Below are 24,468 nucleotides of genomic sequence, written 5' to 3'. Positions count from 1 at the left end.
GGGTTCCCCAGGGTTGCAGGAATCCCGGTGCGCTCCCCGGTGTCCCCCGCCCTCAGAACTGGTACCATCGCGTGAGCCAGGGATCTCTCCGTACATCGCTTTCCCATCAGCCAAAGCCTGGATCAACTAGTAGGGAAACGGGCAAAACACATCATCCACGTCCCCCAAATGGAACAGTGACGACGAACAAAATACTAAAGAATTACACGCGACGAAAGAAGACAGGCCAGTGAGCACCTATCTTTTTAAAGGCAACTCGGGTGCCACCCCGGGGGCCAGCCTTATGAAGAGGGGGACGTCGATTTGTGCTGGGCAGGTGTAGAAGTCCTCTGAAGGGTGGCTTAGTCACTCAGGAGCGATTGGGACCCAGACGCGGGAAGGCTTTTAGCTAAATAATCCGTCACGTGTTTATTCTGGAATCCTGAGAATCAAGCGGATGACAATAACACGGAGGAAAACCGTTTAAAGGGAGGAAGAAGAGAGTGAATGAATGAGGTCAAGCGGCATTCAGATGCTTTCACACGGGCTGTCTGCGCAAAACCAGAGCCCTGGCTAACGAGACCAACGACAGAGTCCAACGCACGAATCCAATTGGTGGCTAAAACATTCTGCTTACCGAGGCAAAACCTTGAACCAGCACGTTACATAACCATTTTCAACAGCACGGACCAAAAATAAATAAATAAGATTTCTTGGTTAACCTTTAAACCGATATTCAATAAAAGCCAGCTCTCCCCACCCCCCTTTTTTTTAAACATTCATTTAATGAATGCTTCTCCCAGAAGATCTTGTGGATACAAAGATCAGAAAGACTCCCCGTGTCTGAGGCTAAACAGCTACAGAAAGAAAAAGTCATTTCTATTTCCATTTCTGTTTTGATGGGAAGCTGTGGACAGGGCCTTGCGGACGCTGCCCTGTGGAGGAAGAATCACAGAACCAGGCACCTCCAAGTTTGGCTTTAAGACAGTGTGACGTCAACGATCCCGAACAAAAATACCCGGGAATAATCTCCAGGCTCATCCAAAATGAACCCCAAATATATACCTAAACTACCCAGAGTTAGTCAGAAGAAGAAAAAACAAAAGAGAAGAAATGGTGCTTTTCCTTGGAGATTAAGTTCTGGATGGAATAAGAATAAAAGGCTACATAACAAGGCCAATAAGGAGTTCTTTTCTTTACCAAAACACACTTCTGGGACGTAGCCGGCCAGGAAGTTAGGCCACCATTGCCAGAAAAACAGACAAGGAGACGTTTGATGGGAAAGTTCTGCTGAGATTTCCTCCAAGGACCTCGGTTCAAACCCACAGAAAGGCGCTGGGCCTGCAGAAGCTGTGGAGACCTCGCCAGTCCTGAGTATAATGGGAAGAAAGGAGGAGAGCCGGGTCTCCAGACCCTCACCACCCACCCACTAGCTTTTCTCCCAATTACTGGCTTTCTGGGGCCCTGAATTTGTTTTCTGCTGCTGAGGAGAAAGGATTGGACATCATCAGTGCAGTATTTATTGCTGAAGTGCCTACTTCTCCTCTGGGAGAAGAAGGGAAAAAAAATTCTTGAGTGTAAGAAATCAGAGCTCACACGCTAGGTAAGCCACACTGGTCACACAACCTTGGAAAGTTACCTGCACTCTGCTGACTTGGTTTTCCCCTGGTCTGTGAAATGGCAAAGATGCTGTCTCCTATCTCTGGAGCTGTTGAAAACATGAACAGAACACACTTCTTCTGTTGAGAGCAAGGCTCCTCAGTGGCCAGCACCCCCGATTTTCCCCAATTTCCGTCCATCCTTCCCCACCTCCACCACAGAAAAGCCCCCCCCCCACTCCCCGACTCCCTTGCAGCTACGTGCTGCCATCTGACACGGTTCTCGCTGGAAGTTCAAAGCAAAGGTTGATGGAGGGCTTCCTGGACTGTCTGCTTTGTGGGATACAAACGATAAACATGGTTGTATACTCTCCTCTCATCCCTTCTTCCAGCTCTAAATAAACGAGATGCCTGAGACCATCCTGCAAAAAGCCCCACAGAACTGAGCGCTGCCAGCCCTGCTACCACGATGCCGACAACCACAGAGCCTGTGGGAAGTGTTTCAGCCCAGCTCAGCTGGGTCTTCTGTCAGTTAAGTAGTCGGAAACACGACATACTTAATTTACCATGCACTGAAGTTTTACATAAGGATCTATAAAGGATAAAGAATAACTTATTTAGCACTTCATGAGGGAGCAGTCAGTAATTCAAAATGAATGGAATTTCAAATATAATACCCGTTGAGCGGCTGAGTTATTTCTGGGTGGGTATTTTTGTTGTTGTTGTGTGTGTCTTTCAAACATCAACCAACTGTCGAGAATGTCTGCCCGTGTGACTCACGGGAAAGGCACACATGTTTTGGAGTGGAGGCTTAGCTTCACTGCTTAGCAGCTGAGTGGTTTGGGTAGCATACTTAATCCCTCTCAACTTCTCTGGGCTCATCTACAAAAATAGTAAATAATATCAGCCTGACATAATTATCATGTGGCAATACCCATACTGTTGACCCTGGATAAAGGGACCAGCGGAATGTACCCCAAGAAGGATGGATGGACTAAACGATCACCTGTGATGGAGAAATGGGAAAATTAGCTGGGGAGGAGGATGAAGAAGAGCTGGTCATGACAGATAACGTCAGCACTGGGAGATGATGCCAAACCTATACCTGTTTGGGGAAGAAAAATGGTTATGATTGGCTAACGCAATGTGTTTCTGTGGCTTCTCTCCTCGGAAGAAGACAAGAACCAAAATCTTAGGATTACCTGTCTGCATCCAGTGACCGTTGAGGTTAGCGCACATGCATGTTCTGCTGCTCTTAAGGCCTAATTAAAATGGACCCCTGGGCTGGGAAGGTGGCTCAGTGGTAGAGCGCTTGCCTCGCATGCATGAAGCCCTGGGTTCAATTTCTCAGTAGCACGTAAATGGAAAAAGCTGGAAGTGGCGCTGTGGTTCAAGTGGTAGAGCGCTAACCTGGAGCAAACAGAAGCTCAGAGACGGCGCCCAGGCCCTGAGTTGAAGCCCCAGAACTGGGACCGCTCTCTCAGCTTCCTGCAGCCGGGCCGCCAGTGCCTTGTGTTACTATTGGGGTACTTTATACACTGATAACGGGGTGATGATGCTCACAGTGCATAGGAATTTGGGCAAATCGTCTCTTCAAGATGGAAAGATGGAGATGGAGTACTGCCCCCCCTCCCCCGCACTGTCTGGAAAAGCAGCGCTGGTATCCCAGGAAGCCATGCCACGCATGGCTCGGCTCCACTGCAGAATCTCCACCAGCACGCGTCCAGTGTGATTCTGCTTTGCTGCAGCTGAAGAGCCCGGTGCTGGACTCTCTCATCCTTCGGGAAGAGTCTGTCTCCCGCTGGACGGGTAGAGGGCTGGGTAACATCGCTCCCAACAAGCCCTGCTTCACTCGGAGCCATTCGCTTCAGTACTGGGTCAGGTGGTTTTCCAATAAATGAGAACCTGAACTAATCAAAGACGGAGTAAGAGGAGGACACAGAAACCAAGGCCATGGACGGCAGAGGCCGGAACAGGTGGAAAAGGAGATGGGAGGGAATACAACTGGGACCTTCTACACCTGCTTTCTTGCGAATTCTTCACTGGCTTCTTTTAACTCCCTATACATTCTGGTGAGCATTTTCCAACCATTCTTCAGAAGGGGGTAGAGATTATAAATGACAGGAAATCCATGAAGTCTTGAAGCCATAGTTAAACAAGAACAAACTCAGCTGATTCCAAAAATGTAACCCAAAATGACTAAAAGCTCTGTACAGTCTCACTGGAAGCACACGGCTACCTCGCTAACGTGTGCTGTGATCGCGTTAGTTATTTTAAGGACTTACAAAGCCAGCTAAAAGCCAATTCACAATTATGATCACGTTTGCCCTCGTAAGAGTCTAATTAAAACACCAGCAGCAGAAAGAACTGCGCCGTGATTACCACAGGAGTTTCGCGGAAACCCAGGAATCAAAGTTGGGGGCCTCCAGCATGTACCCCGTGTGGCAGGGGCAGGGAGGGGCGACAGAGAAGCCAAATGTTTATAAAGCAGACGGCCGCTTGTCCCCCATGTAGGCGACGATTTCTACAATGTCACATCTAACGCCCCAGGCCCTCGGCCACCTTCTACCTCTGGGGCCAGAGCACATTATCGACACACATTTGCCACGTGATGCTGGACGCACCGTGGGTGCAGAAATCGACCACATTCTCGCGTGGGCTTTCTCGGAGAGACATCCGAACCCCGGTGGCAGACAGTCCACGGGGAAATTTGGGAGCTGTGTGCTTAGCTTCCCATGTGGCCCCCCCCACACACACACACTCACAGGCTTGTGTAAGACACGTGGTGACGATGGCGTGTTATTTCAATCAGGGAATCCGCGTTCTTTCTGACCTCACTTTAGAGGCCATATAATGGAGGTTCAGAGTTTCAGGGCCTTGTCCTGCCGGCGTGGTTGGTCTGGGGAAGCTGCGGCCATATGCTAGGAGAGGAGTTGAGGGAGGATGGATGCCACGCGGCGACATCGTGGTCCCATCGTGAGCAAAATACAGGGCAAGAAGAAACCGAATCAAGCCTGCCCACCGGAGTCAGGGAAGAGCACTGCGGAATCGAGGCCCAGCACCAAGTCTGGTGCACAGAGCGCAGTCAAAATCACGGGGACCCACCAACGGCCTGTGATGGGAGAGGGGACAGGGGGAAGGAGGTGCACACAGAGCCACCTCAATTTCAGAAGTTATAGGTGCAGACGTTTGTCTAAATTCCAGAGGTATTTCTATCTAGATGGTTAAAAACCAACATGGAGGAAATGCAAGCTCCCAGATGCTAAAAGCACCCCGTAGAAGCCAAACACAGACGGAGGGTCCCCAGGGTCCCTGCCCTGTGCGAAGGAGCGGCAGGAATCCTGAGCCCCGGAAACGTCGCTACGATCCACGCGGGCTAAAGATAAGCAAATTAAAAAAATACATAAACCAGCAAAGCTGCTACAGGATGAAATGAAGTTTGGAAGACATCACCCAAAATAAGGGAGGGAGAGAAAGAGAGAGAGAGAGAGAGAGAGAGAGAGAGAGAGAGAGAGAGAGAGAGAGAGAGAGAAAGAGAGAGAGAGAAAGAGAGAGAGAGAGAGAGAGAGAGAGAGAAGGAGGGGAAAAAAGATTATGCAGTCAAAATAATGTCAGAGATAGGTACAAAAATAAAAGCTGTCATAAAAATATAAATGAAGTCAGCTACCCATCCAGAATAGGATTCCGGGCCAAAACAAAAAATAAGCACTGGAGAGAGAGAGGCGCCCCGCGTGTGTGTGTGGGGGGGAGGCAGGGGCGTGGCATTCCAAGGGCCTGGGCGTGCGTGCGTGACAAGTACGGGGCCGTCCAGTGAACTTCCCCTGTGCTGATGCACACACAGGGGGAGGAAAAGCAAGTGGGAAATCTCTCAGGCTCAGGACCCCGCAGCGGGCTAGCCTTGGAGCACAGCCACTTCTGGGGCGCAGGGCTCCGTGCTGGGCTTTCCTGGCAGCCTTTCTGCTTTCCTTTCTCCTACAAAATTCCCCGGGGCGCTGCTGGGGTGCAGGCCGGGGAGGAGGCCGCCAGAGGGATTCTTCAAGCTCCAACGCTCCCTTCTCTTGGCAACTGGGAGCGCACCCCGGAAGCGTGGGGCAAGGAGGGCCGAGGTCCTAAGAGCAAACCCCACGGAGCGGTTCTGTGGTGCGTGCGTGCGTGTGTTTAGCTGGTTTTATCTGTTTCGTCTGAGCCTTCGAGGCTAGCGTGATGCAGGCCGGACGCTCTTTTGTGTGAGGATGGGGAAGGCTGCCGCTCCGTGGTGATGGTTCCTGCAAACCGGAGGTGGCAGGAGTGTGTTGAGTAGAGAGGACACAGCCAAGGCCAAGTCTGAACGGGGGCCGAGGACTCACGGCTATGGGCCAGGACTGGCAGGCAGGGCTGCTTGCTGCTGCTCTTTTTAAATAGTCTGAGTCTGTGTTGTTGGATTTAAAATCAGAACCGTGTTTTGGGGCTCCACTACATGGCACGCTAGGCCGTATGCGCCCCACGCCGTGAGGAATGCGTCAGCCAGGAAGTGTTTGACAAGCGCTGTTCCAGGAAGGGTATAAGAAGGACGGACGGTGGACGGTAAAACCCGAAGGGGGTTCCCCGTCCAGAAGAAGAACCGCACGCCCCGGCGGGTCAATCAAACAGAACCTGCAACCCGTCCAAGGCCAAAGAAGCCGCGGGCAGAGCGCAGGGACTGTTCCCGAGTGTCACACACAGCACCCCCCCCCCCGCTGGGTCCTGCAGAGATGTGTGTGTCTCCTTCTCTATCTGTGTGTCAGTGACTTACACTAGAGACACAGAGATTAACCATGAGAGAGGGGAAAAAAAAGATCTTGACTTTCTGATGGCAAGAATGTTTCCAATTCCCTGTTTTCTTTTGAACACGTGTAACTGGAAACCTGTCGAAAAACAACCCACGTTAAAAAAAACAACCCACAACCAGTGGGGTCCTGAGGATACATGCTTTTCACATTAGCAATCGATACATAAAAATGTGAAATCAAAGAAAAGCCGATTACGGCACAGTCCACATTTGGCAGTGGGGAGAAGTAAAGACGGAATTCTTCTAGCAGAAACAAGATTTCAATCAGATGTCATTGAACATCACTTCGATCCCGTCTGGACAGCCGGCCTGGACCGGAGACCCGGAAACAATGAAGTGGCCCACCTCCCTCCTCAGCGTGAGGTTTACAGACAGTCACTTCAGTCTCCTCCCCTCTGTTCAGTGAGAGATTGTCCAGAGAGGACAACGCCGTCAGCGCCGAAGAGCCGAACAAATGTCACCTGTAACATCGCCGCCAATGCGCATCGTGCGCTACTCAGAATCACTACTAACTCAGGATGCTAATAAGAAGGAGCAATGCGTGTGCCACGCTGAATGGTCAGAAAGGCTTGTCCAGAAGAAGGGGGTGCTGGAGCCGAACCCCCAAAGGCATATGGCTCAAAGGGGGTGATATGTGAGTGCTGGAGTTGAGCTCTAGCACTGTAGACGAATGGGTGGGTGGAGGGGTGTGGATGGACAGATGGATGGACAGATGGATGGTAGATGATGATTGATAAATGGATAGATGGATGACAGATGATTGACAGATAAATGGACAGATGATAGATGACAGTAGAAAAATGACAGTTGATAAATAGATATAGATGGTGGATGGATGATGGATGGCTGGATGATAAATGGATGATGGACGGTTGGTCAGGTAATATGTGTGGATGGATGGATGGCAGGTGTTAGGCGACAGCCAGCTAGATACACAGGTAGACAGAACAGGCACGGACGGGTGGCTATGATATGGATACACAGGTGGACACCGTACCTACGCAGATGACAGATCTATAGATAGGTGGCTGATGGATGGACGGACGGATGACTGGTGTCACACGGCCAGGGGCTTTCCAGCGAGGCCCAGAATCCTTGTGGACCCCGCCAGGGTGGCGGTAGAGGAGCGGCGTGGAGCGAGGGGGGGGAGGGCTCAGGCGGCTGCCCACACCCACCCCCCTTTCGTGGGTAATTGAGTGCTGGCTCCTGTCCCGTCCCCGCGGCTCCTCCCGGGAGACGGATGCGAAGGACTAAATAAGACATGCTTTATGGGGACGATTAATTATGGATAAAGATGGCTTCGCCACAGCCTCCTGGAACCCACAGTGGCGAGGGGGGTCACGGGGGGGGGAGATTCGCAGGGAAGCAATACCCTCGTCGACGGGATCGTCCGCGGAGCACCCCGAGTCTTCGAGATGTAGCGACTAGGGGGTACGGTCACGGCGGAGGGAGAAAATGGAACGGCTGTGCTCCCACGGTCCAGAAGAAAAGTCACAGCTGCTTCCCACGCGGGACAGAGCCCGGGGGTCACCACGGAGCGGAGGGCCCGACTCCGACTCTTGGCCCTGTGAATTTCCACCCGAGTAAGGAGTGGAATTGCGTGGCTACGGGAGCAGGCGTCGCCCGTACTCCGCGAGTGCTTTCCCACAGAAGGGCCTCGAGGTTGTGCAAGTTTTCTTCGGTGTGGGCCAGTCCCGGGCTCACGCGGGGGCCTGGGCGCTGCCCCTCACCTCTTCTGGCTTTTTTGGGGGGAGGTGAACTGGAGATAAGGGTCTCACGGAACTAGGACCCGGTAGCCCACGCCTGTCATCCTAGTTAATCAGGAGGCTGAGATCTGAGGACCACGGTTCGAAGCCAGCCTGGGCAGGAAAGCCCATGAAGACTCTGATGGCCAACAAACCACCAGAAAACCGGAAATGGTGCTGTGGCTCAAAGTGGGAGAGCACTCACCTTGAGCTGAAGAGCTGAGGGACAGCGCCCAGGCTCAGAGTTCAAGCCCTACAATGGACCAAAAAGAGAAAGAAGAAAAAAAAAGTCTCATGGATTTTCTTGCCCTAGCTGGCTTCGAACCTCAATTCTCCAACCTCAGCCTCCTGCGTGGCTAGGAGTCCAAGCAGGAGCTACTGGCGGCCGGTGCGGGTTTCCTTGATGAGTTAAGTTGTATTGATACTGATTAGAAATGAAGCACGAGGCTAACAAGGCCCGACTTATGCCACACCATGTCCTCCACAGTTATAAATGCTGGGCATGTCCCCCTCACACCTCCCGTCTTTCCGCATAAAGGCCGAGCCGGCCTTCCCAGCATCTGGAAGACCACAGCGAAGAGCGGCCAGACTCGCCGGACACGCCGTCATGGGGGAATCAGTGGGAAAACTCCCCGTCCACGCCCAGAGGCCCAATGGCCAGAGGATGACACAGGCCGAGAGTGACCCCCCCAAACTCCCTCCTCTCCCCTACCCCCCCAAGGTGAGCACCGTTAAGTCCTGAGCACTTCACACCTGCTCCACCCCTCGGCGTTTCTCCACGGTACCCAACCCCCGTCCTGTGAACCCCGCCAGCCACACACAGAGAGCATCACGCCAAGGCCGCCACTTGATGACTCTCCAGCTGTTTTCTAAACGAAGGACCCGCTAACCCGACACCAAGAGCGCTCAGACAGAGGCTGGGCCCGGATAGACCCGATGATGTGACCGGCACAGAAGTTTCTAGAAGGGGATGCCTGGCGAGGAGAGGGCGCCCTGGGGCTTGTTTTCTGGGCGACAACAGCACGGATGGACCTCGAGCACCCAGGTTCCCCGGACACGAAGCGTGGCCTTTCCCCGCGATCCTGTTCTCACATCCTGACGGGTCATCGATGCCAACAGGTGAATAAATACTCACACTCACAGCTGCTGCCGCTCCTGCTGCTGAGGTGAGAGTGTGGGAAGGTACAACGCGCACACTGGGCGTGCAAGGCTGTGTGCCAATAAAACTTTATCGTCAACAACAAGGAGACGGGTGGGGGCGGAGCTGGGGCTGAGGTTCCAACCTTTACTCTAACTGTGCATCTGTCTCCTCCACCCCGAGTCCTTGCTTCTAGAAGAATGTGGTTCAATTTCCTTGACATGGAACATTAACACCCCCCCCCGCCCCGCCTCTACCTTAGGAACTTTCTAGCCCCTGGGCTCTGCGAACCTTACCAGGGCTCTCATATTTGCTTAATAAAATATGGTGTAAGAAGCCGGGTGCGGGTGGCTCACGCCTGTCATCCCAGCCACTCAGGAGGCTGAGATCTGAGGATGGCGGTTCAAGGCCAGCCTGGGCAGGAAAGTCTGTGAGACTCTTCTCTCCCATGAACCACCAGAAAACCGGAAGTGGCGCTGTGGCTCAAGTGGTAGAGCGCTCGCCTGGAGCTGAAGAGCTGAGGGACAGCGCCCAGGCCCAGAGTTCAAGCCCCATGACGGATACCAACAACAAATGGTTTAAGACTAAGGGAGAGCGCGAACACTCACTGTTCACTTAGGGTGCGTTAAGGTGCCATGTGTGCTGATGAGTGTGCGTGTGCACACGCATGCACACACGTGGGTGTACCAGAATTCTTCTCACATGGCTTTTTCACTCCTGGCTGGTGCTCTACCACTTGAGCCACGGCTCCACTTCTGGCTTTTTGCTAGCTCACTGGGGATAAGAGTTTCACGAACTTCCCTGCCCGGGCTGGCCTCAGATCACAATCCTCAGCTCTCGGCCTCCTGTGTGGCCGGGAGGACAGGCGTGAGTGTGGGTGCTTTTTAAACACCTGCGTCTCTGCCCCCTCCCCTCGGGACTTGTATTCTACGTGTGAGCCGGGGTGGCGCAGGGCTGACGTTTCCTGTCCCCGTCCCACGGGGTTAAAGCCCCGTCCGCCCCGAGCCGCGTCTCCCCGTCCCGGCCTCGTCTCTCTCCACCAGGCTTTCCCCAGAGCCTCCCAGGTCACCAGGAGGAACAGATTTGCCCTCCCACACCTTTCTGTGGGCCCGCGGGTCACGCGCCCCCTCGAGTCTCAGTCCCCCCCACACACAGAAAGTAGGGAGGCGGACGGGGACTCCTGCCGGGAGGAGAATGTGCAAAACACAGCCCGTGTTTCCCCTGGAGTATTCCCAGGTGAAAACCAGGCACCGGTGTGGAAACACCGCGCGGGGTCCTGGGGGAGCAGCGCCGTCACCGCCGCTGGGGAACCCCCCCCCCGGGCGAACCCAATGCCAAGTCCACGCAATGGCTCTGTTTGTATTTGGGGTTTGTGTTGGTGCTGGTACTAAAGGCTTGAACTCCAGGCCTGGGTGCTGTCCCTCAGCTCTTCAGCTCAAGGCGAGTGCTCTACCACTTGAGCCACAGCGCCACGTCCGGTTTTCTGGTGGTTTATTGGAGATCAGTGTCTCATCGACTCTCCTGCCCAGGCTGGCCTTGAACTGCCATCCTCAGACCTCAGCCTGCTGAGTGGCTAGGGTGGCAGGCGTGAGCCACCGGTGCCCGGCTGGGCCGTGTTCTTGTTCCAGGATCTGAGCCGGCCCTCGGCGGGCTCACCGCCTGTCCTCCACCGGCCGGCTGGGGTCTGAGCACGGGCGGTCCCGACCCAGGCTCCCGGGGACTGGATGCTGGACACCGTGGGTGAAACAGCATTGCGATCCACACAACGGCTCAATCGTTCCCAAGCAGCTACGACCAAACAATCCCAGGACACAGCGCAGGACCAGGCAAGATCATAAACATGACAGCCGTGGGCTGGACCCCCGCTCCCCAAAGTGACGAACCCCCTCAAGGGACCCAGCCAAGAGCCAAAATCCAGCAAGAACACTTGTCAGAAAGGATACACGAGCGTGCAGATCAGACAGGCTGGAGGGAAAGGGGCGGCGCGGGGAAGGGGAAGCCTTTTCAAAGTAACTTGAAAAAAACAAAATTCCTGTTAGGATCTGTGAATACCAAATCAAGGAAATGGGGAAAAAATAGCTTCCATGCATAATACAATGTTGCCGGTGCTTATTTTTAATCTCTTGAAAAGATATCAAGAGATTTATTTTTCTGCCGGGCGTGGGGCTTGAACTCAGGGCCTGGGCGCTGTCCCTGAGCTTTATGTGCTGGAGTCTAGTGCTCTTAACCACTTGAGCCACAGAGATCCTTCTGGTTTTCTGGTGGTTGATTCGAGATAAGAGTCTCAGGGACTTTCCTGCCAGGGCTGGCTTTGAACCGCGATCCTCAGATCTCAGTCTCCTGAGTGGCTAGGATGACAGGTGTGAGCCCCCGGTGCCCGGCCAGGGCTTTCTTTCAATTCTATAACTTAGCTTTTGAAAGTCTGCACCAACACCTACTGGCTGGGTATCTCCTGGAGTCAGGACACGTGGGCCGCCGACTGCCACGCTCACAAAGAACACCACGATTCTCCTTCAGCAGAGTCAACGGCCGCATTCCCACCTGCAGCGGTCACCGCAGGTTCAAGCCGACAGCGCACCCCTACAGAGTGCATACCCCTAGAGAGCAGCCCTCCCGCCTCGCCTCCCGCACAGGGGGCACGCTGCGGCAGCTCTCTCTTCCCGGCGTGAGGGCTTTTCCACGCAAGGATCTGCGTCATGAAGAGCGACCTGCAGGGAGTTTTAGAATTGGCATCCCACGTGAGCAAAGTCCGGACAAGATCAGGTAGTGGACGGGGGTGGGGCTCGGTGGTGGAGCGCTCGCCTAGCATGGAGAAAGCCCTGGGTTCGATTCCTTAGTACCACACAGGGAAAAAAAAAAAGCTGGAAGTGGCGCTGTGGCTCAAGTGGTAGAGCGCTAGCCTTGAGCAAAAGAAGCGCAGGGACAGTGGCCAGGCCTTGAGTTCAAGCCCCAGGACTGGCCAAAAGAATAATAATAATAATAATAAAAATAAAAACAAGATCAAAGTAGCTTCCTAACCGTCATGGGAATAAATGCTAAGAAGCTATTCAAGGTGGAAACTAAGGTAAGCATGCTACGGGGCTTTGGGCCTTCTCCCAGATGCCCTCTATCTGTGTCAAAAGGAATATGCAAACCACAGTTAGAAGCCACCGCCCCTGCCTCAAAAGTAGCAGAGTAAAGCTCTGTACCCCTGCCCAAAGCCGGGGATCCCTGGCATATTCCTCAGAGGGACACCGGACAGCGGTGACGGGTAAATGCTCAGAGCGACAAGAGCAGGCGTGGGTACTGCTGTGGAGTTTGGCCTCTGGGAACTCAAATACGTGACCGAGTTCAAAGTCTGCGCGGAGGGCTGAATCCCAGTTGTGTCCCATGAGATCAAGGACAAAGTCGCAAACTAAACCAACGACAGGAGATGGCTCCAAACCCAGACGGTGACGGGGCGCGCGCCTGGACCCCGGCCGGGCAGCCGCAGCACCGAAAGCCTTCGCTTCGCCTGCTGTAGCTTTGCTGGGGCCCGATCTCAGGGCCCCAGCACGGAGCCGGGCCCTGCGCTGCCTCCCATCATTCCTCCTAGTTGTCGGACGATGAGGGCAGAGCTACCGTTAAGGCTGGTGATGGTCTAAACAAAACTCACCAAAAGGAGAGCGAGTGAGGAAGGGGGAAGGAGGGGAGGGGAGGGAAGGAGGGGGGGAGGGAGGGCGGGCAGGAACTTTAACCAACCCACAGATCTCCGTGGAATACAGGAGAGCTTCATCTACTCTTCCAGTGTGTGTGTGGGGGGGGGGGGTTAATGCCAGAATTTTCCATTATCCAAATATTCCCTTTGCTTACTTTTCACCGTGCCTTGATGAACTCTTTTAACTCACCAGGGCCCTAATTAGTGGGGAGCGGCCAGGTCTGAGGTAGCTGGGGTGGCACAGAAGGGGGGGGATGGGGGGCCGGGAAGGCGGCTCGGTTTACAGCACGCAGAGCCCTTTCGGTAAAACAAACGCACAAGCGAACATGGTGAGCGGTAAAACTGAGTATTCTAAGGCTCATCACAGGTCTGAGGCCCGGCCACCCCAACGGCGGCCTCTCTTAAGAGCTGATGTCCTCGCAGAGAGCCCGCGCATGCACGCACACACACACACACACACACAACAAAACCCAACCACCAGGAGGAAGGCCGCGCACACGCACACACACACGCGTGCACACACACGCGAGCACCAGCAGCTTGTGCCCCATCCGAGTTGCTCTGGAGGCTGAGGTCCAGAGGATCGCGGTCCGAAGCCAGCAACGGCGGGAAAGCCTGCGGGGCTCTTATCGCCAGGGAAGCACCAAATAAAGCAAGCAGGCTGGAAGGGGAGCTGCGGCTCAGGCGGGAGAATGCTAGCTTTGAGTGAGAATGCTCGGGGACAGCGCCCCGGTCCCGAGTTCAAGCCCCAGTATCAGCAAACATCAAGAACACGGAGACCTTCCCGTCAGGAGTGGAGGGAGGCAGGGGGACTGGCAGGGCCCCGGCTGCGGGTGCTCCAGCCCTTGCGTCATGTCCACTTGTGGCTTTTTGGTGATTAAAGAGTCTCCTGGACTTCCCTTGCCCGGGCTGGCCTCGAACTGGGATCCTCAGACCTCAGCCTCCTCTAAGGGGCCCGGATGACAGGCGTGAGTTACTGGTGCCCGACTTAATGAAGTATTTTTGATGAAGGGGAATAAAAGCGCGTGGGCGGACCCCACCCCAAAACAAGTGAAGAAGAAATCCTACAAGACGGAGCAAGTCCAGAAGAAAGCAGCAGCCAGGGGCGTCCGAAGTCCCATCAGCGATAAAGACACCAGGCCTGCTTAGGAGAGGAGGGCTCGGGGGACGGATGACGCTGTTTCCCCCCACGGGCCTGGGAGCCGGAGGATCAACGCCTCCTGTCCCCGGGCCCTGGGCCACGAGGTCTGCTTCATCTCTGTCTCAAGGTCAGCGATGACCTTCGACTCGCTGGTCCCAAAGGGCCCTTCTGTACCCCGATAAACAAGACTTCCGCAGCACTGGACGCGGAGTGTGGGGCCCGGGCTTCCTCCTCCTGCTTTCTCCCATGGTGGCACGAGCACGGTGGGCCGTGTCCCGACCGTGTCCTGCCTGTGGGGGGGGGGTCCCCCTGTGCTGACAATGTCCTGATTCCCGCTGTCAGGACAGGCCCTGCCCCTGTGCTCACCGCCAGCCCACGCGCGCGTCCACGGGACCCCACCGTGGCTGCGATCCCCCCCGTTCTCACCTCCCCTGCTCTCTCTAACGAACGCTGCCCGGGAACTGCTCACCCTGCAGGCCTGTGTTCCCAGAGCCTCCCCGACCCGTCACAGACACACAGACACACAGACACAGACACACACACACGACTAAATACCAAGTTAGATCACCAACCTTTCTGCTTTCCACTCTTCAACCCAACTGCACTCAGAAAGTCCAGAATTTGCCAGGCGCCTGTGGCTCACGCCTGTCATCCCAGCTACTCAGGAGGCTGAGATCTGAGGATCGCGGTTCAAAGCCAACCCGGGCAGGAAAGTCCGTGAGACTCTGATCTCCAATAAACCAACCAGAAAACTGGAAGTGGCGCTGTGGCTCAAGTGGTAGAGTGCGCGCCTTGAGCTGAAGAGCTGAGGGACAGCACCCAGGCCCTGAGTTTGAGCCCCAGGACCGGCACAAAATCAAAAACAATCGGGTAGACCATTCTGGACCTATCTTTGTAGCAGGTATTCAGGCTGAGCACCAGTTCCTCCGGGGGCCCCCCAACTCTCCTGCCTCGTTCCCGGTCCCCCCCCCTACCCCCCAGTTTCCCATCTCAGCCCTTCCCATCAAGACACGGGTCAACTCTCCTCCCCCTGTAGCCGCGTCCTTGGGGGTCAGCTCCAAGAAGACCCCGCCCTCTTGCTCCCCCCTGGACTCGTGGTGGCCCCCAACTTTGAATGCTGATGTATTAAAGAGGAGATGCACATCTCCCCTCCCAGAAGGCCTATCTTCCTAAAAATAAGAGCTAAGGATGGACAGAGGGACGGACAGCCAGCCAGAGGCCTGGGCGTGGCCAGCCACGCGGTGAGCCGGAGTCGGTCCTGTGGATGGACACGGAGGCGGGCGGGGGGGGGGGGGAAGGTCGGCCCCCTTCACACTGGGGAGATCTCTACTGAAATGGCGCGAGTCTCCCTCGGGAGCCCTGGTCTGCACCCCCACGGCCGGTCAGGGCGGACTGCGGCCGCGGTGGGGGACGGGGGGGCTGATGTCCACTCCCCACCCCCTCCACCCCAGGGTCAAGTTCCAGGCTTGGCCGTGGGCAGCCATGTAGGCGCACGGCGGTGGCTTTATTTAGTGTCGCGGCCATCAATAATGCAGAGATCTTCACACGGGCGGGCAGGGGAGGCCCGAGTGATTCCCTTACCACTGGGCCCCGCGCGGCTCAGGACCGCCAACCGGGGGAGCCGCTGGCAACGGAGACGCCGCCACGGAGCCACGCCCCACACAGCAACGTGGTCTGCGTGACCAGCCGGCAGAACCCAATAGCCACCCCACGGGGACCCGGCCTCGGACACCCCGGTCTCAGACCAGCTTTCCCGGAGCGTTCCCTCCCCCCCATCCTCCACAGCTAGCCGAGAACTTTTCCATCAGAACTATTAAAAATGTGGTAAAAGGCTGGGCGCTGGTGGCTCACACCTGTCACCCCGGCTACTCAGAAGGCTGAGATCTAAGGATGGCGGTTCAAAGCCAGCCCGGGCAGGAAAGGCTGTGAGACTCTTATCTCCAGTAAACCACCTGAAAACCGGAAGTGGCGCTGTGGCTCAAGTGGTAGAGCACTCGCCTTGAGCTGAAGAGCTGAGGGACAGCGCCCAGGCCCAGAGTTCAGGCCCCAGGACCGGTACCAAAACAATCTGGTAGACTGTTTGAAGCCTAGATTCCGGGAAAAGCAGGATATCATGAATCTGGTCTTTACTGCAAAGATATATTGTTTTCAGGGAGATAATAAACTTTTCAAAGACCTTGAAACACCAAAGAAAAACTCTTTATCTGTATATAATCATGCCTGGATAAAAGAGCCACAGAGGTGACTTATGCGGAGACACAGGAAAGAAACTCACCCTGAAGGCTAAACGCTCAGTGCCCACGCACACACACACCCCTACACAGACGTGCACACGTGTATGCACACAGACATAAACTCACATCTGTGCACACGCATGCATGCATACACACGTGTGTATAGGTACGGGTTGTTTTCCCCCCATGCTGGGGCTTGAACCTGTGGCCTCTGGCACGCCAGGCCACTGTCCTAGCACTGAGCTACTGAGCTGTCCTCTCCCAGGGTCCAGCACGTCCAGCTGGACATCGGTCAGGTGCGAGTGTGGTCTCCCCGGACCCTCCAACGCTGCTCACTCTGCACGCGTGCTTTGTTCACAGGAACGGGGACTGTGCACGCCTGGTGTCTGCTGCCCGGTCTGGAAGCATCTGCGTTGCTTCCAGTGGGAGAATGAACGAGTTCCCTGAGCTTCCCGGAGCCCCCCGGAGAGCCGGCACCCCGCCCTCCCTCCTCTGCACCCCCCAGCCAACTTCCGATGGAAAGGAGCTGTGTGAGTCAAAGGTCTCATGTTTGGGTGACAGATTTGTATTGTCCCCTTCCGGAAAACAACAACAACAACAACGTAACTTGAAAGCATCGCGTATGTGTCACTCCACTGTAAAGTATTTAAAAAATAGAGAAAAAAGAAAAGGAGAAAAATCAGCCCCCCCCCCCGCCCCCGCCAAGCTGACGCTAATTATATAATGACATCATTGCCCAAAACACACAGCCAGGCTTCCCAAGGTTTGGAGCACGGGACCTCGGAGCCCCAAGAAGGACCCGAAATGGTGACATGACATCGGCGTCCACATCGTCCTAAAGAGCGTGTGGACTGAGACCCATCACCAAGAGTCCTGCCACCTACGGTCAAGGACACGTCACCAGGAGCCTCGCTCCTGCCCTTCCCGTCACGTGACCTTGAGGAGCAGGGGAGGGGGGGAGGCCGCTCTCCCCGACTCGGGCAAACCCTCCCCAGCCAGGCTCGGCCTCTGCGCGGAGGTCCTGACACACAGGCAGTTACTCAAGTTGGGGTTGTTTTTAAAGGAAATTTACTCATTCGCTCCCTCATTTTTCTTTGGCTTTGTTACTTTGGGGAAAGAAGGAAAAAAAAAAAACACCTAGTCTGTAACTCATGCACTCAGCAGAATATCCGTTCCCGAGGGATCCGACTCCGTGGAAGCATGCTGAGCAAATTTAAAAAGTGATTTCCCCCCTTTTATGGGGGGGGTGGGGGTGGAAGGTAGTGCAAAGTTCCAGTAATTAGTGCAATGGCCGGCGGCACCCAGCCCGGCGCACTGAGCTGTCTGTGGTACTGAAAAATGATACCACAGCTCAAATTCCCTGAGCAGCCTCCTGGACCGGGCCGCCCAACGCGTCCCTTTAATCCCTGACCTTCCACCCCGTGACTCACCTGAACCGGTGGGCCTGCACTACAGTGTGTGCACACATTTCTGTGAAAGGTCATGATGAGGAGTTTCCCCAAGGTCCTCCGTGGAAATGTCAGGGCCTCCCTGCCCACAACCCCTTATCGAGAGAGAGAGAGAGACAGAGACAGAGAGAAAGACAGAGAGACACAGAGCACGTGCACGCGCTGGCACACCAGCTTTTGGGGACACTTGTTTTTGCTGAACGGGAACGCGCCCAGGCCTCCAATCGTCACACTGATAATGCTAAAAATAAAACTAAAAACCCATCTGACACTGGGCTGCGCTGAAGGACACGCTCCCGCGAACGCGGAATTCTCCACCGTGAAAGCGCCGGGGCCCCTGGACGTGGACGCGTTTTTATGAAAGAAATACACCTGCCCGCGACCTCGGTCTGGGGTAGGGCTCCTCCCTGCCATGAGGACGCAGGAGGACCCAGCCTGCCTTCTCCGAGCTAGCTCACAGTCCTGCGCACTCCACTGTGTGGAAGAACTAGAACATTCCTACCCCCCCCCCCACCGGATTCTAGATCAATCTAACTTGCTGGGTACCCGTGGCTGACATCTGTCAACCCAGCTACCTCCAAGGCTGAGACCCGAGAAGCCTGGTTCGAAGCCAGCCCTGGCTGGCTTGAGGTTCTTTAGTAAACTCTAGCCTACCAGCAAAATCCAGAAGTGGTGTTGTGGCTCAGGTGGTAAATCTCTAGCCTTGAGCAAAAGCAGCTCCTGGACAGCACCTATGCCCCGAGTTCAAGCCCCAGGACCACCATCCCCCGAAATCTAACATTCCGTGACGACTACGCTCCCAGGAGAAAGAAATCCACCGTGTGCACGTGTAAAAATGCTCAACCCCAGTCCTGTTTTTCTCCTTCATGCTACTTACACGTGTATACATCTGCATAAATGAAATGAATCCCCTCAGTCATCAGCAGTGATACTTTCACATACAAAAGAACTCGATTTCCTGCATATTTACTACTTTCCACAAGCTCTGACAATTCTAATGCTATGTCCCTTTTTAGGATATGTAATTAACCTCAGGCTCCTCTTAGATTCGAGTTCATTCAAAGCCAGGCTCTCTGATATATCAGAAGCCAGTGTTTTTTAAGAAGACACTTTTGTGGTTCTTGGGGAGGCCTGCAGAAACTCCCAACTATGAACGCTTGCTTTGCTGGGTGCTTTCCAGAAGCAGCCGTCAATACTGGGAAAGTTGAGGTTTAGTTAAAAAAAAAAAAAATCCAACAAGGCCTGTTATTCTAAAACCCATCACATAAAACCCCGCTGGCCTCCGTGCAAAACACGGTTTTAAAGTTATTGGGTATTTAAAAACACATAAAGGAAGTGGCGCTGGGGCTCACGTGGCAGAGCGCTGGCCTTGAGCTGAAGGGCTGAGGGCGGGGCCCTCCACCCCCTCCTCTGTCCTCTCTGCTTTGTGCCTTTGCTCTTTAAATCTTTTCAAAAACTCCACCAGCCCCATCACGAGGACTGCATTCGTTACAGACTTCCGTCTGTCTGTCTTCTGGTGTTCATGGCCTTGGCATGTCCCTTAGCGTTTCTTGCTCTATGACTTAAGCCATGCTGCCTGGCCCAGCTTTTTGCAAGCTATCAGGAGGCTTTGTCTTCCGGGGCAGACTTCAAACCAGAATCCTCAGATCTCAGCCTTCTGAGTCACTGGGGTTACACGTGTGAGCCACTGAGGCCCAGATAAATTCTTCAAATTAAAATAACAACAACAACAACAAAACCCTCAAATGTGTTTCCTTATTTTTGGCCAGCACAACCACATAACTTATCTCCAAACATTCACTTTTTCCAGTTCTTGATCCCTATCCTTTTCTCCTTCAAGTTTCAGCAGAGAGAGAGAGAGAGAGGAGAGAGAAAGAGAGAGAGAGAGAGAGAGAGAGAGAGAGAGAGAGAGAGAGAGAGAGAGAGAGTCATCTCTTTCTTCACCTATGTGTACCACTATTTTCTGCGGCCAATCACTAAAAGCAGATTCTTCCATACTTAGTGCGTGTTGGCAAATTACTGGTTTCAAATTAATTTAATGGAAAACTACTGACAGGACAAGTCCTATACCACGCTTTAGATCCAAAGGCACCTTACTCAAATGTGCAGATTTCATAGTCCTACAAACACCTCACAACAACTTCAAAAAAAAAAACCCAACCAGAATATTCACGTTTGCTTACACTCTAAGCTGAAGAAAATCCCAAACGTCAGTTTGGAAAACTCTAGTGTGAGTTTAATTCACAAACGTGAATTTACTCACTTGACCCAGGTGTTACAGCAACTGACAAAATGACCCTCCGGTTACAGTTACAGAGCACGCTGATTCACTCTGTGTAATCAGAGCTACCCAGGAGGCCGAGGTCTAGAGGATTACCCTTTGAAGCCAGCTCAAGCAACAAAGGCCGTGAGATCTTATCTCCAATGCAACCAGCTGGCGTCTTTTCCTCCCTTTTCCAACCTGGGCCAGCAGGAAATGTTTCTCTTTCTCTTTAACCTTGTGATATTAAAATAAATCCTTGCTAAAACTTAAAAAAAAAAAATAAAAAGCAGGGCTGGAGACATGGCTCAAGAGGTAGCGTACACTGCAAACAAAGCAGGTGAGTTCCAATCCTGGGAAATAATGAAAATACACCACACACACACACACACACACACACACACACACACACACACACACACACACACACACACACACACACACACACACACACACACACACACACAGTGTGTTCTGGTTGTCAGTAGCAGATAATACACAGTGATGCTCCAGGATGCATTTGAAAAAGCACAAGTATTTTCCAGTCAAGATGGTTTACAAAGGATTTGTATGTGTGTGTACTTCTGATCTGCTTTTTTGCCCACAGCTGACATTCTACCAATTGAGCCGCACTTCCAGCCCAGCACTTTGCTGGTTAATTGGAGATGGAGTCTCTCGGACATTTCTACCCAGGCCTTGAACCTTGAACCGTTCCTGGTCCTCCCAGACAGAGCTCAGAGTTAGAATTACAGGCGGGAGCCACCGGCATCTGGCCAGTGGTTTTTAACTCTTAAATGAGGTTAAAGAATAATCACTGAATGACTGTCGTTAAGGACAGATGAGTGTAGTACACACACACACAGAATTTGTAAACTAAACTTTAAAAAAAGCAAACCAAAAACCAAAAAAAGCCAAGGATGCAGGAAAAGGTTCGGACTCTACTCCCGGGCACCCGAGTTAGCAAGGTCTCGAACCTAGTACTTTCTCTCACAGAATGACTTGCTCATTAGGAAAAGACGTCTCAAGAAGGTGCTCGGCGTCCAGGTTAAGGAACCGGCGGGGCTGGCGTGAGGGACTGGAGAGGCAAATCTACCTCCGAGAAGACCAGGAAACTCTTCAAAATGCACACACGCCCATCCCGGGTGCGTATTTACCACAGCCTGGCTTTGTTTTTCTCCTAATAACCTCTCGGAAGCACGGTCAGGTGTTGGTGATTTAAGAACAGCACCGGCTCCGATAACCTCAGGTGGGGACAGAGAGGGACAGAAAGAGAGAGAGAGAGACCGAGAGAGGCCAGGCCAACGCTTCTGTCCCCGTTACCTGTATTTCCCTGGCGTGGTAGACGATGATCAAGCCGAGCAGGATGACGGTGGAGAGGCTGATAAGGCATTTCAGAGCTAAGGAGTACAAGGACGCCTGCAAAACATCGGAGAGGAGACTTTGTCAGAGAGAACGCATGCATGCTTGCATTTATCCTTCCATCCATCCTTCCTTCCATCCATCCTTCCTTCCATCCTTCTTTCCTTCCATCCTTTCCTTCCTTCCATCCACCCTTCTTTCCTTCCATCCATCCTTCCTTCCATCCATACTTCCTTCCATCCATCCTTCCTTCCATCCTTCTTTCCTTCCATCCTTCTTTCCATCCACCCTTCTTTCCTTCCATCCTTCTTTCCTTCCTTCCATCCTTCTTTCCTTCCATCCTTCTTTGGTCCCTTCCATCCTTCCTTCCGTCTTCCTTCCTGCCTTCTTTCCTCCCATCCATCCTTCTTCCCTTCCTTTCCACCCATCCAGCTGGCCATCCGGCCGGCCTGCTGAGCTGGCCCCAGGCTAGTGTCCCCCTCTTTGCCCTGGAGGGGGTGAGTTGGGGGGGGGAGAGGGAGCAAGCAGCCCGATTCCTCAGGATCCAGGTTCAAAGTCAGCCCAGGGGGGGCAGGCTTGGGGAGGAGACCCGCAGTGGACGGCGCCTCAGCCCCAAGGCCAGGAAGGGGCATGGGCCGGGGAGGTGGTCGGGCGCCGGGACAGGACAAGCCCCAGCCCGGGCCGTGCAGGGCAGGGGCGCGCGGGGCCCGGAGTTCAAGCCACACGCACACTTCTGCCCCCCGGCTGGGAGGCGGGGTGGCGGGCGGCGCGCGCTGCGGGGCCGGGGACCCCCCCCCCACCCCCCGCATCCCCGGGCCGGTACCTTGTCGTAGGCCCCCCAGGACAGCTCGGTCTCCACCACCATGACCACGATGCCGAACATGCCGAAGATGAGCGCGTAGTCGCTGAGCCGCTTGCGCTTCTCGAACAGGGCGCGCCGGTGGCCCAGCTTGTAGCCGATGTTCTGGTTCTTCTTCTTGCTGGACTTGCCGGGCCCCGCGCCCGGCCCCGCGCCCGGCCCGCACGGCGCCAGGTTGTTGGAGTTGTTGTGCTCGGGCTTGGACACCACGATCTCGGGCGCGGGGCCCGCGGCGGGCGGCGGCGGCGGCGGCGGCGGCGGCGCGGGGCCCGGCGCGGGCGGCGCGGGGCCCCGCAGCGGCTGCGCCTCGGCGTCGCCCTCGCGCAGGCTCCGGCGGGACGCGCCGAGCGCCCCGAGCGGCCGCAGGACGCCCCCGTTGTAGCGGCAGCTGCTCATGGCTATCTCGGTGAACGGGTTGCTCTCGCGGCGCGGCGGCGCGGGCTGCGGGGGCGCCGGGCCCGCGTGGCGCTGCGGCGGCGGCGGCGGCGGCGGGGGCTGCGGGCGGTGGAGCTGGCGGGGCGGACGCGGGTGCGGCTGCCGCTGGAGGTGGAGGTGGGGCGGGGGCCCCGCGCCCGGGCTGCCCGGGCGGCCCGCGGCGGGGCTGGGGCTGGCGCGGGGCGGGGCGGGCTGCGGCGGCCGGGGCGCGCCGGCATGGCTGGACGGCGCGGGCGGGCTCACGTGGGGCGGCGGCGGGGAGCGGCCGCCGCAGCCGCAGCCCGACGAGCCCGAGCCCGGGCGCGGGGCCGGCGGGGCGCGGGGCCGGGGCGGCCGCGGGGACTCGCGGTCCCCGGAGCCCGCCCGCGCCGCGGGGCCGCCGGGGGAGGCGCAGCCGCCGCCGCCCCGGAGGAGGCGCGGGCTGCCGGCGCCGGCGCGGGGCGGGTGCGGGGCGTGCGCGGGGCGCGGGAGGGGCGCGCGGGGCGCCGCGCACGGCGGCGGGCCGAGGCCGCGCGGGAGCGGCGGCGGGGCCTGCATGGCGCGGGGCGGCGGGGCGGCGCGGGGCGCCGTGCGCAGTGCGTCCCGGGCGGCGGCGGCGGCGGCGCGGGGCGGCGGCGCGGGGCCTCCGGCCGCGGCGCGGGGAGCGGCCCATGCCGGCTCCGGTAGATCGCGGGCGGCGCGCGCGATTGGCTGAGCGCGCCAAAACAATGGCGTGACATCACCTGCGGGGCGCGGGCCGGGGACCCCCGGCCGGGACCCCCGGGCCCCGCGGCGTGGGGCCGCGGGCACTGCGGCGCGCGGGGCTCCCCGCCGCCCCCCCCCCGGGCGTCCCGCGTCCCCCCTCCCCGCCCCCCCTCCCCGGGCCCCGCGCCCGGCTGCGGGGCACCCGCGGGGTGGGGGGCGCGCGGGGGGCTCCGCCGGGCTGGGGAACAAAAGTTTGGCGCCTCGACTCCCGGAGGAGAAGCCTCGGCCCGAGCACCGCTGCGCACGCGCGCGCGCCCGGCGCGTCCCCGCGGCCCCCCCCCCCCCAGGCTGCGGCGCGGCGCGCCGAGGGTTAAGCGTCCGGCCGGGGAGAGAGGGAGGGGCGGTGGGCGTGGCCTGGCCGGGGTGGGGGCGTGGCCGGGGAGGAGCCGGGCGTGGCGACTGGAGCCAGCGAGGCGGGCGGGGCGGGGCCTGCGTGGGGGCGTGGCCAGGGATCCCCTCGTCCGGGGCGGAGCCCGCGCGGGCTTCCCGGGTCCCCCTCCCCTCCCCCTCCCCGGCGGGGGCGGAGGGCTTTCCCCGCGCCGGGCGCGCGCCGCCGCGGACGGGGGAGGGGAGGGGGACCCCGCGCCGGGCGCGCGCGCCCGAGGGCTCCGCGGAGCCCGGACCCCGGGGCCTGTGCTGCGGGTTTGTGTGCGGATTGAAATTCAAGGGCGGGGGGGACACACGCACACACACGCGCGCGCGCACAGGCTCGGGCCGAGGACCCGTGCGCTCCCGCCCAGGCTGCCATCTTTCCAAGAGCGGGACTGCATTCACCCGCAATGATCAAAGGGGACTCCGTGCGGGAGAGCCCCCGCAATGATCAAAGGGGACTCCGTGAGGGAAAGCCCCCCATGATCAAAGGGGACTCCGTGCGGGAGAGCCCCCGCAATGATCAAAGGGGACTCCGTGCGGGAGAGCCCCCCATGATCAAAGGGGACTCCGTGGGGGGAAGAGCCCCCCATGATCAAAGGGGACTCCGTGCGGGAAAGCCCCCCCATGATCAAAGGGGATTCCGTGCGGGAGAGCCCCCCATGATCAAAGGGGA

The 24,468-nt window shown here is 56.5% G+C and overlaps 1 protein-coding gene across 1 annotated transcript in view; it reads right to left on the bottom strand.

Annotated features, from left to right (window-relative positions):
* The window catches only part of Kcnn2 (potassium calcium-activated channel subfamily N member 2), a 59,555-nt gene extending 36,915 nt beyond the window's left edge, over positions 1–22,640 (bottom strand). The window contains exons 1-2 of the mRNA XM_070031480.1: positions 22,209–22,640; positions 21,347–21,442 (exon numbers count right to left, since the gene is read on the bottom strand). Coding sequence (XP_069887581.1) covers positions 21,347–21,442; positions 22,209–22,640 — 528 coding nt within the window. The remainder of the gene's footprint in view (positions 1–21,346; positions 21,443–22,208) is intronic.
* Positions 22,641–24,468: the final 1,828 nt, after the last annotated feature.

This window comes from Dipodomys merriami, unplaced genomic scaffold (assembly GCF_024711535.1).
Source record: "Dipodomys merriami isolate MVZ:Mamm:240054 unplaced genomic scaffold, mDipMer1.0.p SCAF_201, whole genome shotgun sequence".
Classification (NCBI taxonomy): Eukaryota; Metazoa; Chordata; class Mammalia; order Rodentia; family Heteromyidae; genus Dipodomys; species Dipodomys merriami.
This window is presented reverse-complemented; position numbering and strand designations above follow the sequence as displayed.